General features: G+C 50.6%; 1 protein-coding gene across 4 annotated transcripts in view; it reads right to left on the reverse strand.

Moving 5' to 3' along the window:
* The window catches only part of TFAP2E (transcription factor AP-2 epsilon), a 70778-nt gene extending 56022 nt beyond the window's left edge, over positions 1-14756 (reverse strand). For 2 of the 4 annotated variants that reach the window (XM_081921487.1, XM_081921485.1), the window contains exons 1-3: positions 5472-5799; positions 3910-4365; positions 511-562 (exon numbers count right to left, since the gene is read on the reverse strand). In XM_081921487.1, coding sequence (XP_081777613.1) covers positions 511-562; positions 3910-4365; positions 5472-5498 — 535 coding nt within the window. In that variant the 5' untranslated portion in view covers positions 5499-5799. Of the gene's footprint in view, positions 1-510; positions 563-3909; positions 4366-5471; positions 5800-13968 lie in introns of those variants that run through there. The other 2 variants (XM_081921484.1, XM_081921486.1) reach the window with 2 other exon arrangements.

A 14756-nucleotide genomic window follows, 5' to 3' on the forward strand; every position in this document is an offset into this window, starting at 1 on the left:
AGTTGGGGTCCCCGAGGGCCAGGCTGCCCATGAGGCAAGGTGAGGCAACTGCGTTAGGTGACAGGGTCCACCAGGGCAGCAGATCCCAATGCCAATCTTTCTTTCTCCCCACCCACAACCTTTGCTCTTGTCGATCTTTCTTGACCCTTTTCTTCCTTGGGCACCATTGTGAAGTTTGCCTCAGGTGAGCTGTCCTAGGGTCCCCCTGTATCCCTCAACAAAAGCAGAGCTTCAGTCTAATCCCAGATATGAAAAACGGCGGTAAGCCGATGGGCTTACGTCTAAGAGCAAAGATGGGGAATGTGAAGAGAAGCCAAAGTCTTAGGGATGGTCTCAATAGCCTGGATTCTACTACATCCAAACACAAACAAACACGAATTGGCTTTGCCAAAGCACCCCGTCCTGTTCTGAATGTCAATTCCCATTTTCAAGCTTTCCATGCCCACCCCCTTCAAAAATTAAAAACAACAAAACCATGAAACCATCCCCGAATGAGACAAGTTTCCTTACCTTTCTTGATCACAGACTGGTCCAAGAGATTCATGCCAGTTTCATCCACAGCCTGAAAGAAGAACGGGCAAAGATTATTTACGTGGCCTCAGCATGCAGAGTTGTTGTGCAAGGATTACTGCAAGTATCCACATGAAGTGTTTTTAACATCCGAGACACTAGATGGGAATATAAAGTTTAAGCTGTGTGGAGCTTGGTGGGTGGGATAGGGGAATATTAAGAAGCCAACCCACATCTCCATCAAATATAGGGGTTTCCTAGAGAAATTAAACGTGGTTTTTTAAAAAAAAAATCTGTAAGAGGAAACGAAACTATCTCCTTACAACATCTCTCTCAAACAGGAGTTTTAAAGAGGCGTTGGAATAGTTAAAGAACTTTTTCATATTTTGAGAAACTTTATTCCATAATTCAGAGGGAGAGAGAAGGAAAGAAAAAAAACACCCTGGCAGGCCCTTCCCCTTTTATTACTCAAAAGCAAGCAAAACAAACAAACACACACCAAGAAGACCATGTTTCTAGAGGGAAATAAACCTCAAGAGAATCCAGAACTGCTCTTTCAAGATACATGGCATAATTCAGCTAAAGGCAAACACTTCTAAACCCCATTGAGCCCCCATTAAGCCCCTATTGGGAGAGATTTATGCAACTGTTTAGCTCCCGTGGAAACATCTGGGACCCAAGCCTGCGATTCAAGCTTTGGAGCAAGCCCTTATTTGAATAAACTTGAATTCAGGAGTAACTATGAGCATTTGAATTGTATTTGCTTATTTATTTATTTTTTGCTGGAACCAGGAACCAAATTATTGTTGTGTTCAGGAGGAAAACAAAAACCCAAGTAGGAGCTCCCTCCCCGCATCTTCCAGTTAACTATTACTGGGAGTTCCCTTCCTTGCACTTTCTGAGTATGTTTCAAAACTCAGAAAGTGATTGCTTCGAGACATCAGTACGGCAATTATGGCTTTTGTTTGTTTGGTTTTTAAACCTAAAAGGTTTTTTGTTTGGGTTTCCTAAGAAGCCACCCCACAATGTCATTTTCCTATTTTTGGTTCTGGACAAGCTGTTCAAACTGGTTCCTAGCAGAGAAAGTCCTCAGCTAAGCCAGCAACTCCCCCCCCCCCCCCGCCTATAGATATGTACCCAAAACGGCCCAGTAATTGCGCGGGTCCTTGACTGTCATCTCTCCTTGCAAATAGTTTTGAGATACTCAGTCGGTAGCCAACAAAAAGATGGCAAAATGCCCCGAGGAGGAAAGATTGTTGAAAATAAGAATGACAAAAACGACCATATGATTGGGGAAAGTCCATCATTATTTTTAAGCGTTTCACTTATTTTAAAAAATATAAATAAATCAGGGAGCTATGGGTTGTGTACCGCTTTAGAGCCATTGAAATGAATAGGCATGACTAACTTCGCTCCATTGATTTAAATGTTTAAATGCGTCTACTCTAGGTATAAGTTAGTCGGAGACAACTAAATTTACCGGCAGCAGCAGCAAAAGACCTCTGGTCCGCACACACGAATACGCAGGAATAGCGCGATCCTGCACAGGGTTACTCAGAAGTAGGTGTCACCGAGTTCAATGAGATTCCTTCCTTAGTAACTTCTCAGCCTTAAACGTATTTTTAAAATGCAGGGGGAAGATTCTTATTGCTGGGGGTGAGCCATTCGGAATTAAGCGTTTTAAAATCCAGTTGAATTCAACGGGAGAGAGTGAAAAACAAAAACCAGTTTTTACTGAAACCTCCTGTGGAAATCCACGGGATGCAAAACAACTCCGGCTAGAGATCGAGCCCTTTGTTAGGTCTGAAGGAGCAGCAATGCAAAGTAAGGAAAAACCCTGAGCCTACAATCCTAACTCCACTTACCTACGAGTAAACCCCACTGAATTCAGCATGACTTCCTTCTGAGCAGACATGGTTAGGCTCGCAGCCAAAGTCCCGTACTTGGGAGCAAAGATTGCCAGGTTAGTTGGGGGTGGGCAAATATGGGTGGAAAGGATTAAATTAATTTAATGCACTTCTTGAAGCAGGGATCGTGCGTGATCCAAAACGGGATTCCCCTTTTCTACGCTTCCCTCACTCTATGTGTCCCGTCCAGCCTAACCCGAAACGGTATTTTTTGTTTTGTTTTGTGTTGTTTTTGCAGCGGTGTGTTCTGCTTGAAACCGGATCAAGACCTTTTGTTTGTTAGCCTTTCCAACGATTCTTGGCCGTTTTAGATCCGAGGGTGGGACGGGCGGAAAGAAAGAAAATCAGTTAAGGCGAGCGAAGGGTTCGCGATGGCCAACAAGAGGCTTCTGGTTTTGACTCTAGAAGAGCGAAACCATTTTTCCCAGGGAAGAAGGAGGGTCGAATATTCTGAAAAACTGCCCAGTCGCGCAAAGCTAACAAATCCTGACCATTCTCTCATTGGAAGTAAGTCCCACCGATTTCAATAGAACTTACTCCCCGGTAGGACTTCAGCATTGGGGAGGCATTTCCCCCCGCCTCTGTGTCCCCCCCCCGCCCCCGTGTTTAGTTTTCATCTTCGCCAACTACAGTTACTATCGCCGTTTTCTTACTGGAAAGTGTTGGAAATATACGTCCCATCACTTCATTTTAAAATAGATAAAACGCATCTGATCAGGTTTTGGGTAAAGACAGGAGTGAAGCTTGCATCTTTTAAGAACAATAACGATTTGGGGTATTTAGTAAAATGGCTTTCAAAGAAAGGAACTGTGAAAGACGCGCAGCCTCTCTTGAAGCAGGCAGTGATTTGGGGAGGAAGAAATGGGCAATGTGATACGATTATTATTATTTTTAGAGAGGGGGAGAGAAGAGGGGGATCACCTAGGAGGCATTTAAAGTTTAAAGCTGACATCACCCCTCGTTTGATATATTCGCCACCGTTTTACAATCCCGGGCGGTTGGAGAGGCTCGTCTCGGGAAAGTCTCAGCAGAGGAGAGGCGTTTGTTTCTTTTCACTCGAAATAGGTTTCATCGAAATTCGACGTCGATAGGCGCGGGGACGGGACGGCGGGCCTCAACTGTGCGACGAGGAGTGGAAGGCTCCGCTGCTTGTACCCCATCCCTTTCTCCTGCCTTTCTTTCTCCCAGGGGGCTTCCCAAGTCAGTGACAAGCCAGCCACCGACGTAAGCAGACACACACACAAGAATCCCATGGGGCGGAGGAGAGCATTGAACTCGGTGGGACTTCTTTCTGCGTCAACCGACAGGCTCCGAGCAGCCCGCAATATTTGCTGGAGAAGGGGCTTGAAAGCCCCCCTCCTACAGGTGGTTGCCACTGTCGCTTTTACTGCGCGCCCCTCGACGAGAGCGCCCGCCACCAGGACCCGAATTTTCTTCCCCTTCCCGGATATTCCCCCCTTTGAGGAGCCGCCCGAGCCAACCGCGTGCCTACCTGGATGTCCTCGATGCTGTGGTGGCCCAGGGCGTGCAGTCCCAGCGGCCCGTCGCTCAGGGCGTGCGCCCCGTCGGCCAGGCCGTGGAGCAAGCGCGGCACGCCGGGGTAGTCCCTGCGCGGGTCCAGGCCGAGCGCGCGGTGCGTCTGCGAGAGGAGGCCGGCGGCCGCTTCCTCTTGGCGCGCCCGCTGGGAGTGCCAGCTGCTCTGCTGGTGCTGGTGGATGGGGTTGATGGCGGTGTAGGGGTCGCCCAGGTGCGGGTAGCCGGTCTCCTGGCTCTGTGAGTAGGGCAGCGGCGGTTGCGGGTAAGGCGGCGGGAAGTAAGGCGGCTGGAAGTCCGAGGCCGGCGTGTGGCAGAGAGGGGGAGCCGACGAGTACGCCGCCGCCTGGTTGAGCGACGACAGCTGGGAGAGGCGGCCTCCGGTGGAGCTCCCGTTCAGCCCATCGGAGCGGTCCTAGACACGCGAGCAGAGGAAGGAAGAAGGGAAGAAAGAAAGAAAAAATGGTCACTGGAGAAAGCCACGCTGCCGGGGACTCTGTTCCTCCTGCCCTCCCTCTTTGCCGGGAGCGCACGGCTCCTCCGGGGACGCAGCGTCGCCAGGGAAGGGCGCGTTACCGGGCCTAAGATCGCAGTTCCCCGAGGACCCCCTGCCTCAGAAACACCTGAGCCGCAGGCAAGGCGCATCTCCGGCCAGCCGAGCCCTCCTCCTCGCCTTCTCCCCCCACCCCAGGGCAAGCCGAGCAGCCTCTGCGCCAAAACGCAGCTCCTGCCTTCGACAAAAAGCGCACCGCTTTGGGCATTCGACGGCGAGGGGCGGGAAACCACCATCTAACAATCTCCTCTTTGCAGCTGGTCTGACTTTTCCGCTTAGAAACAAACTTAACTTTTTAAACTGAGGGGGAAAGCACCCAAGACACAACAAAAGCAGGAGAGGGTGCCCGGCAAAGGCACCCCCGGCCCTTTTCGCTCCCGATTGGGGATATCGTCCTTGCTTTGTTTACTGTAATCTCTCCCCCCCCCCCAATAGCAACTGAACCCCTTCCCTCCCGCATCTCGTTTTGCTTTCAGCAAGGAGAAAAATAGTGAAATCCGAACGCGGAGGGGGAAGAGAACCAACAATGCGCAGCCGTTGCATAAACAATACTAATTTTTAAAAAGCCTTCTCTCCATAGACAGCGGGTCTTTTATTTGCTAGTTGCAAACTAGCAGAAGCAGCACGTCGGAAAGGTCTCCCTGGCTTCTCCTCCTCTCTCCCCCTGCTTTTGTAATCGACTCCGCCGCCTCGGCGTGTCCCCCCCCCCCCCCAATCCTCCAAAGGAAAGAATTAAACCATCAACTGGGGACGCTGCGGAGCCCTGACATCTGGCCAACATTAAAGGGTGAAATCTCTCTTAATTTGGAGGTATAGGGTTCCTTCAATTAACTTTCTCTTCGAATGAGCTTGATAGAGAAAGCGGAAAGCGTATTTTCTTCTCTTTTTCCTCCTTCCCACCGTCCCCCGTCCGGCTCCCCTCTCCCCTCTCCCCGCAAATGCGCGTACACACACAAAGTCCAACTCACCATGGCGGAATAAGTGTGAACCAACATCTGGACAGCAGCCAAAAAAGCAACAACGAAAATCTTCTAGGAAAATGCCCCCAAACGGGGGGGGGGTGTTTGTTGTTGGAGGTGGATGAGAGTAACAACGACGAAAGCAGCCCCCCAACCCTGGCGAAAGAATCCGTCAAAATCTGGTGGTGATCTGCGCTGCCATGGATGGCCTTCCCCGCCGGTAGCCCAGCGAGCGGCGCGGTGGGATGGTGGCTGCTTCTTTCCCCGCGAGCCTTTCCCTTTAACAGCCTATGCTCCCGAGTTCTTGCTCCCTCTGAGCCCAATGCAACTCCATGGACTCCAGTTATAGAGGCGGGAGCGCGCCCAGAGCGCCGGGAGCGCGCGTTAAAGAGACAGAGCGCAAGGCCGTCGCCTTGGGTGTTTCGAGGATGGATTCGGCTTCCGCAGCGACTTCAAAACGGCGTCTGAACGCGCAGGGTCGGGGAGGAAGAGAGACCCAGCGCATGGCAGCCCAAGTGTGGTGACTAGGAAATAAGTAGCAGGGAGCTTGCGGAGGAATAAGCCAAGCTGAAGCGAGTGTAGATTTATCTCAGAGGAATCATTTCTGGATCGGGCTGCGATCCTACCCGCACATAGATCCATACTGAATATAGTGGGATTGAATTCAGAGTGTAACAGACATAGGATCGAGGGGCAGGGCTGTATTCCTAGGCATAATTACTTAAAAGTAAATCTCACTAAACAGACTGATTCGGGACGCATCTTCCGGGCGAGTAGCTTTAGGGTTGCAGCGTATCCCTTAGCAGTAAAGCTAAGTTAATTATCACTTAAGGCTGCAATCCTGCGGACAATCTTCCTTGAGAGCATGTCCCATGGAGCTCAGTGGGGCTTGCTTCCGAGTAGACTTGTATAGGCTTGCCCTGCTAGTAGACCTGCCTATCTCTGGGGCACAACTGTTTGCCAGAAATTCAAACCCTGCTTTGATTGTCGTTCTTAGCTTTTATTCCCACCTCCATGGGGAAAAAAGATTTATATTTAATAAAAGGTGAAACTTCAATAGCGGTCTGTTCTCGCTACACATCCCTTCCAATCCCACTTCATGCAACCTAAAACATCTGGATGTGGGGAAGTGCCGCTTTCACAAATGGCCAATGTTTCATCCTCGAGGAGAAGGGGCATTTTATATTATTATTGACTTTTTTATGGCAATACTGCGGATTGTATCCTACCCAGAGTGGTCCCATTGAAATCAATGAGCATCACGTAAGTTAGGTCCATTAATTTCGGTATCTCTCCTCTGAGTATATTTGGTTGGCTACAACTTCAAATCGTCTTCTGCATTTGTAAGGGCTGCTAGATTTGGTTTTGGCGATTTCTCATTAAACTTCAAAAGAGCGACTTAAATTTGTGAAAGAACGGGGTGAATGGGAGAGAAGGACCCGAGCCCCACTAGTGCCTGCCGTGTCCCGGGTGAGCCGACATCTGGGGAACGCGCAGGGCAGAAGAGCGGGGTCCCCAAGACTCTCTTTCCTGGCTGTTGATGGACGGGTGGGGAGAGCGGCGGCTTTCTCCGTGCCGCTCTTAGCTTTAATTTTATTAGGCCCAACAAGGTGATAATTCTACCCCCACCTCCCCGCTCCCTTCTTGCTGCTTCTTCCGTATCAAAGACAGCAAGGAAAGCGAAGGCCCCGCAGCGATGGAAAAACATCGATCCGCCCAGCTAGCTCGCAGAAACTCTCAAGCGAAGCGCGACTTCCGCGGCTGCTGAAATGGACAAGGGCTTTGCTGCGCTTGAAAAAGCGCTCCAGTTTAGGACGCGTAGTAGCGCGCGGGGGGGGGGGGGAGAGTTGGAGCTTTCTTTTATTTATTTAAGGAAGGCTGGCTCCTTCTTAAAAAAAGAAGGGCGATGGATAAACGGCATCCCTATGAGAGAGAAGGGAGCTAGCCTCCACTTTTGGTTCATCCTGAAGTTGCTGCTGTTAGGTGGGTGGTTGTGTTTTAATCAGGCCATATTCCCTTTCACAGTCGTCCCCCCCCCCCGCAGTCAAAAGTTTGAAAAATTAACTCTCGTCGCCGTTTTAATTGCATTGCACGTGGGAGCCAAGGCCACTGTTTTTCACGCGGCGCGTTTTCAGCCCCGCAGATTCAAGCGTGCTATCCGCTGAGTTCAGTGTGATTATTAAGCAAAGGCTGGAGCTGCTGGGGGTATTTAGCATCGGAGCCTTGCAGCAAGTTTCCTCGGAAGTAAATCCCACGGGGTCAGCCCGCGGGGAAACGACCCATACACACGCAACTCAAGGCCCCAATTTGGATATTGAGACGCGCCTGCCATAGGATTGTGATGGGTTTAATCCTAGCGGCGCGCCTCGTTCCCCCGTCGGAAATGAATTTTAACATCGTTTTTTATTCAGGTGGGTGCGAAGGAAAGGGGTGAGGGGGAGGATTGGGGTGCGTGGTTGTGGTGTGAAGTGCAGCAATTCGCCCAAAGGAAGATCAATTATCTAGGTCCTAGCAAGGGCTGAGTTAAGGGAACGTCTTAGGGTTCAGGTCAGATGTGTGCAGGCCTTGTAGTCTCATCGACTTCCAGGGGGCAGTTAAGGGGTGGGGGTGGGGACTGGAGTCTTTGCACAATAATACAAAAAGCGACTGTGACACTTTAAGTGCTGTAAGGTTTGCCTCTGGAATCTGTGCCCGCAGGATGGCACCCTTACAGTGCAACGTCTTCACTCAGAAGGAAGTCCCGTTGAATTCAGTGGCACTTGATCCCCGGTGAGGGTGCTCTGGACTGCAGCCTTAAGAATTCTCTTCATTGAGTCCGGATCTTGTCCCTGTCTTTGCCATATATACAAAGGCAGGTTGTTTTGAAAAGCTGCGCATCCAGAGAGTTACGAAACGGTGCTTACATTTATGACCTCAAGAACAAAATCAATGCTAGAATAACATTGGAGCGCAGTTCCCTGGACGACCTTCGCCAGCCGGGCGCCCTCCAGATGTTGGCTGGGGCTGATGGGCATGGGCGTAGCCAAGGGGGAAAGAGGGGCAGCTACCCCCTCCCCAAATCAAGCAAATCAATAAAAAATACTTAACTAACTGAGGTTCTGCTCCCCTTAATATGAAGCCTGCCCCAAGACACATAACCCCTGGCTACGCCCCTGCTGGTGTGAATTGTAGTCCAAAATATATGGAGGCCGCCACGCTGGCGAAGGTCGTCCTTAGTTCCTGAGGCCAAATCTGGGGGAAGGCCCACGATTATTATTTCTTAAGGACCAAAAGAAAACAGGAGGAAGTCCCAGTAGATCCCCGCCTTCTGTCGCAGGTGGCATGATTGGCCAGCTCATTTTTCAATCTTGCAAATACCTGAGAAAGCACAACTAGCAAACAGCGCATTTCCCCGCGCGCTGGTCAATAGTGCCTGCCTGAAATATCACTAGTACCAAAGACGTATCTCAGCATGCAGAAATTATCTCCGCACAGAGCAGCTGGGGCCCGAATCCCAGAACCCTTGGAGACATCCCACCCGCTGTAGAATCTATGACGCTTCAGCTAGATACAAACGTGTTTTTACACACACACACACGCACGCACGAGGGACGCTCACGATTAACGTTTTAGGACTGCGCAATCTGCGTACCTGTGCGTTCAAGAAGTGTCGTGAACAGTCTGTGTGCCTAATAGCTAAGTGTGCAAATGTACAATTTCACACAAGCGCCTGCACATGGGTAGAGACAGCTTGTACCTGTGTTCGGTGTAACGTGCGAACACGCTGCGTATGGAACTGAACGCACTCGTTAACAGCCGGCCTAATTCAGCGTACCCAAGAGGGAGCGCCCCAGCTCACACTCGCTCCTGAGTGAAACACCACCGAAGTTAGAGGAGCTTACCATTGAGTAAACGTGAATGGGATCCCTCTTCACATGTACTTCAAAGAGACACAAATGTGTCGCCTCTGTCCAGAAAAACTATGTATGTCAATGAGTAATGAGAGGGTTAACCAGGCATTATAGAGGGGCGCGAGGGGGGGGGGAGAGCCAACATTAAGCTATATTCAGAAGGAAACTGAAATATACGAGCAAATATCCAACCCAGCGACCTGGCCCTTCAAAGGTCGCCCTCGCTACGATCTGTCTCCTTTTCCGTGCAACAAGATCCCGTTCCGATGTGCGCACAATTTGTTTACCTGCCCATCTATAAGCTGAGTGATGTGTCATTTCACTGGAGAACTGCCGAGCGCCTTCTTCAAGCCCATCCACCTCGCCCTCCGTTTAGTCTCCCCATCAACACACGTCCTGCTGCCTGGCCGCCCAGGCACCTAGGAGGCGCAGAAAGTTAGTCTCCTTCAGCACCAAGTCTTTACGTACCTCAACACACGCATTGAAAAGTACGAGCACCCGTGAAAGGCGAACGAGCCTCTCTCCACAAGAGCCACCTTCGCAGGATGAGACCAAAGACCCATTGAGTGGAAAAGCAAGCACACGCGCACCATACATGTGAAGCACCTCCTTGTCCCCTCACAAAGAATCATGGGAACTATAGTTTGTTCCCCACAGAGCACCCTTAAACTACATTTCCCAGGATAATTTTGAGATGCATGCTTTTAATGTGCGATATGGTGTGTGCACAAAGGAGGCGATGGGGAGTCGTGGCCTTCCTTGTCCTTTTGCTCCAGCAGCCTCCGACATTCCGAGGTATACTGGTCCTGTACATGCAGGTTCCATTGAGCTACCATAGCTGAACAGTCCTTGAAAGACTTCTGTATAAGTCAGGGCTTCTCAGGTTAAGTATGTGCAGACTACCCTGGGACTAAGCCTCATTGAACCTAGCAGGACTTGCTTCTTGGGAAGCACGCTGAAAAGTTGGCGCTCTTGACTCGCCCGTTTCTTTCCACTAAACGAAAAAGCTGCAGACGTGACGATCTGAAACGCAAGTCTTTCCTCGGTGTTCCAGCCCTTTGGACGTTTCTTCCCCACCCCTTTTCTGAACTTTCCCTCAAGATCTACAATATCCTCTCTGTTTCTATCTCTGTCTCAAAAACGAAGTGAAGAGGACCCCGGGATTTGTGGATAGTTGGAAGTAATCCGAAAAGACCTGGAGTCGATTCCACCCGCCTCACTTTCAGCTGGAACAGAGAAAGAAGAACCGGGGCATCTAGGAATGGATTTGCCAAAAGCTCTAAAAAGTCATAATGGACACAATACCTGAAGGCAAGGACTGCCACCGTTTATTTGGAAGTTCAAAGAGGAAAAGAGGAGAGCATAACCAGGCCGTGTGTCGCCCGTTTGGAGGAGGAAGACTGGACAGATATTCGGTTTTTATTCAGGTCTGCGAAGACAAGCTGGGTTGGAAGGATAGCATTTTCGGATCAGTTTATATTTGCGGATTTGTTTTCCGGCACCAGCGTGGACAGAGCAATGACTGGCTGGTCCTAAAGCCGGACAGGGAAAAGCAACTTTTCAAAAGAGAAAAGGGAAGTGGGGCGCGCAGTTCTCTTCATGTCCCTGCGAAGACTCGCTCTCTCCAAAACTTCTCTGGACACGATCCATCCCAAGGCGACCGCTTTGAAATCTCAACCATTTCATGGTGGGAGAAGCGGTGGCAGGCGATACAGGTTTCCTTGGGAGTAAGCCTCCGGTTGAACCCATGCGAAGATTTGCTTCTGATTAGGGAGGGAGACCCTGGCCCTGCTCAGGACAGCGCGGGGAAGATTCTGCTCTCTAGGCGAGCGAGTCTTTGCACATCGAAGGAACTGCAGCAGAGCGAAAGGGGGTCGCCTTGCAGCGCCTGCACGCTTTCTTGGAAGTAAGTCTTGTGCAAACGGAAGGAAACTTCCTCCTTGGTTGCTGTTATTTATTTATTTGCAAAGGTGCTTAATATATTTATTTGATAACATTTATATACCGCTTATTTGGGGGGTGGCGCAAGCGGTTTGCAAAAAAGCATCTCTCTCTCTGTGTGTGTGTGTGAGAGAGAGAGAGGGAGAGAGAGAGAGGGAGGGAGGGGGAGAATGAATGAATATCCCTGGGGCCGCAGGCGCATAATCTAATATCGACTTCCTGGCAATCATGTACAGGATCGGGCTGAACCCGTGCTTCACTATGGATTGAATTGCGCCCACGCATACTCAGTGGAGATACCTATTTGTATCTTTAAAAGGGGGAGGCGGGAAAAAGAAACAGAAAAACACAGCAAGCGGCTCCCGCAGCAGGAACACAACACACACCCTCCCCGCTTCTTCCTCTGCCAGTGCCACTCCCGCCACTTAAAGTGGGCTTCATTCATTTGATGTGGCTTCTGAATCTCTTAGAGACCGTTTCAATAAATCACTGCGAAGCCTTAGGACATGGTCGCGTGGCATTTCTTACAGCTGGTTCCTTTTATTTGGGCGAGGGGGGGTGGGGGAGAGAAAGGGGCAGGTGCAGGGGAAGGGAGGGGGGAGACAGGGGGAGAGCCTTCCAGGGGGGAGGGAAGAAGAAATAACAACAACCACCACAACAGGCTCCAGTCAAATTTAGAAACACTCCTAGCTAAGGTGCAATGCTCAGCAAACTTGCTTAGAAAAGGTGGAAGCCCCCAGGGATTTTCGCTTTCGTGCACGAGGCTAGGATCAGGCACCGGGTCCCATGAATTCCGCCCGGAGAATTTTAAGCACGTGCCTGCAAACCAACGGGGTTCAAAAGCTGCAATTTTAGCCATACTTACCTGGGACTAGGACGCACTCAGCACAGGAGGGAATTACCGTATTTCCAAGTAAGCAAAGATAGGATCAGGATGGGGGAAAGGAAGCCGGACTTTGGCTGAATCGTGGCCAATAATGATAAGAAACGGCAATAAACAAACAAAACCATATTTGTTCCAGGAGCCGGTGCTGCCTTCGGAGCCTTAAGGAAGCTAAATGGAGAGGTACAACTTTAAATAAACACTAAACTAAAAATAATAAATAAAAATACAATGCATTCTTTCAGCATTTCGATCAGGGTTTTTCAGTATGGGGAATATTTTTCGATTTTTTTATTTTATGTGCCGTTTGGCTATTGCTTTAAAGGTGATGACTGCCACGACAATCTATAGTCTTTTTATTATTATTAATGGTTCGCTCTGCGGGCAAATCAGCGTCACGAGGCCACTAATATTGACAAGAACAACGACACCCCTCAACCAGCGGGGGGAACGCGTTTTGCATAGGAACTCATAATTCGGATTACCAGGGCGTGGGGTGTGCGGGTGGGAAACCGATCCGGAAGGTTGTTGGCCGTCAGGAGGAAACGGATCCTGTCCTGATTGTTGCTTTTAGGTGAAATATCGAAAAGGAAGAGGCTTAAGAAGTCTTAAAAGGACCACCAGAGGCAAAGTAAAGTTCAGGGGTCCTCATCCGGTTCGCTTTCAGCATCCCTGAGCTTGCTCCTAGTTGACGTGCAAGGGATTCCTCTAGAGTAAAAGGCACGATCCAGACAAGACACTGGACTTCTGAGGGAGCTCCACTGATCTCACTGGGAGACGTGGGCTCTTCCCTAGATGCCTTCCATTGAGTTCCCTCCGTGGAGCTGGTGCCTACCTTGTGCTGGATCGAGGCCTTTAAAGGGACGCCTTTTGCGTCTGATAGCTGCAGCATTTCCATAGTTCAGCTCCAGCGTCCCACATACTTCCCGCGCACCATCTCACCATCTTAGCTCTGCAAATATTATGATGTCCATGTTACAGATGCGGGGCTGAAGCGGAGAGAGTTTGGCCCGGCACTCCTGGGCAACTTACAGCGCCACGCACACCAGCTGTCTTATTAGTTGAATGGAAATACTTTAATTAGGCAAATAAAAATAAAACACTGTTTTAGCAACTTACATTAATTGCGAATAAATATAATAAAATCCTTTTTTTTTTTGTAACTCTATTCAATATCACCCTCGATGCTTTGGGCTCACTTAAATTTAAGCGCCAGTGACTCTCGAGTAAGTCCATGGCAGGTTGCCGGGCCTCTATCCTTCATCTTATGCCCACTTGCTTGTGAGAAAGTCCCCTTGAGCTCAGTGGATTTACTTCCGAGGAATCGTGTACAGGATCTGGAGCAGCAACCCGAGCCTGTGCATGTTTCCTCGGAAGTAAGTCCGTCTGACCTCAAGGGAATTTACTCCCGAGGAATCGTGCCTACGCGCTGGCACCCTTACGTGGAAATAACCCCTGCGAACATACGTGGAGCTGACTCACAAGCAAAACCCCAGGGAGCACAACGAGCGTTAAATGAGAGTTCCGCTGCAAATAGAACGAAAACCGCCAGCCTTAACAGCCCAGATCATCTGCTGCAGGTTTGCACGGATACAAAGCCGACTTGCGTGCAGCGGCGCTTTACTTCCGAGGAAGCACGCGCACCGGAGGCTTTGCGCCCCTTCTTTTCGAGGAAGCCGCTCACCTCTCGCACCGGCCGCAGGCGCGCTTGCCTGGCGCGTCCAGCCAGCGTGGCTGGTGAGCTAGGCAAGAGGGGCTTTGCACCCAGCCAGGATGCGTCCTGCTTGCTTACCTGCAGGTAGTAGCGCTCCTCTTTGATGTTGCCCGACTTCCAATGCATCCCTGCGGTGCAAAGGTGCGAAGCGCAAAGCGGTGGAGACAGGACACCCCCGAGCCCAGCTCTCCTCTGCCTCCTTCCTTCCGTCTTGCCACTCCTGTGAGATTCGGGCGAGCCTCTCTCTCTCTCTCTCTCTCTCTCTCTCTCTCTCTCTCTCTCTCTCTCTCTCTCTCTCTCTCTCTCTCTCTCCGTGTGTGTCTGAGTGGGCAGGAAAGTTGCACCTTGGAGGCGATTCGGAGCAGCCCCCCACGAAAGACGCCGAGAGTCCAAGAGGCTGCGCGGAACCCCGAGGGGGCGGCAGCTGCTCTGGCACCTCGGAGGCCTCTTCTTCTTAAGCCCTTCTTCCTGGGTGCTGCGGGGGGATAGTGGCTCTTCCAGCCCAGCCAGCCGCCCCCCTCCCCAAATTCGGAGCAACACTTGCGAGAGAGATTTCTGGCTGCAAGGAGCAGAGAGACGGGTCGGCCTTCGTGGCGATCGTGCAATCCAGACTTCTCGCTCTCCTTAGACCACCCTTTCTCTTGGGCGGCTGCGGCTGCTGTGGAAGTTGAAAACAAACCCTAACAAAGCCAAGAGGAAGCCAAGAGGCCAGGAGTAGATGTCTGAGGGGTGGGAGGGTGGGCTTGGGTGGGTTTAGGTGCCTTCCAGGGGCCTTGTGCAAAAACGAGCAGAGCAATACATGTGAGTTCCCTAAGAGCATAAGAAGAGCTGCTGGATCAAGCCAATGGCCCATCCAATCCAGCGTC

This window comes from Podarcis melisellensis (genome assembly GCF_964234715.1).
Source record: "Podarcis melisellensis genome assembly, chromosome: 8".
In the NCBI taxonomy this organism is placed as follows: Eukaryota; Metazoa; Chordata; class Lepidosauria; order Squamata; family Lacertidae; genus Podarcis; species Podarcis melisellensis.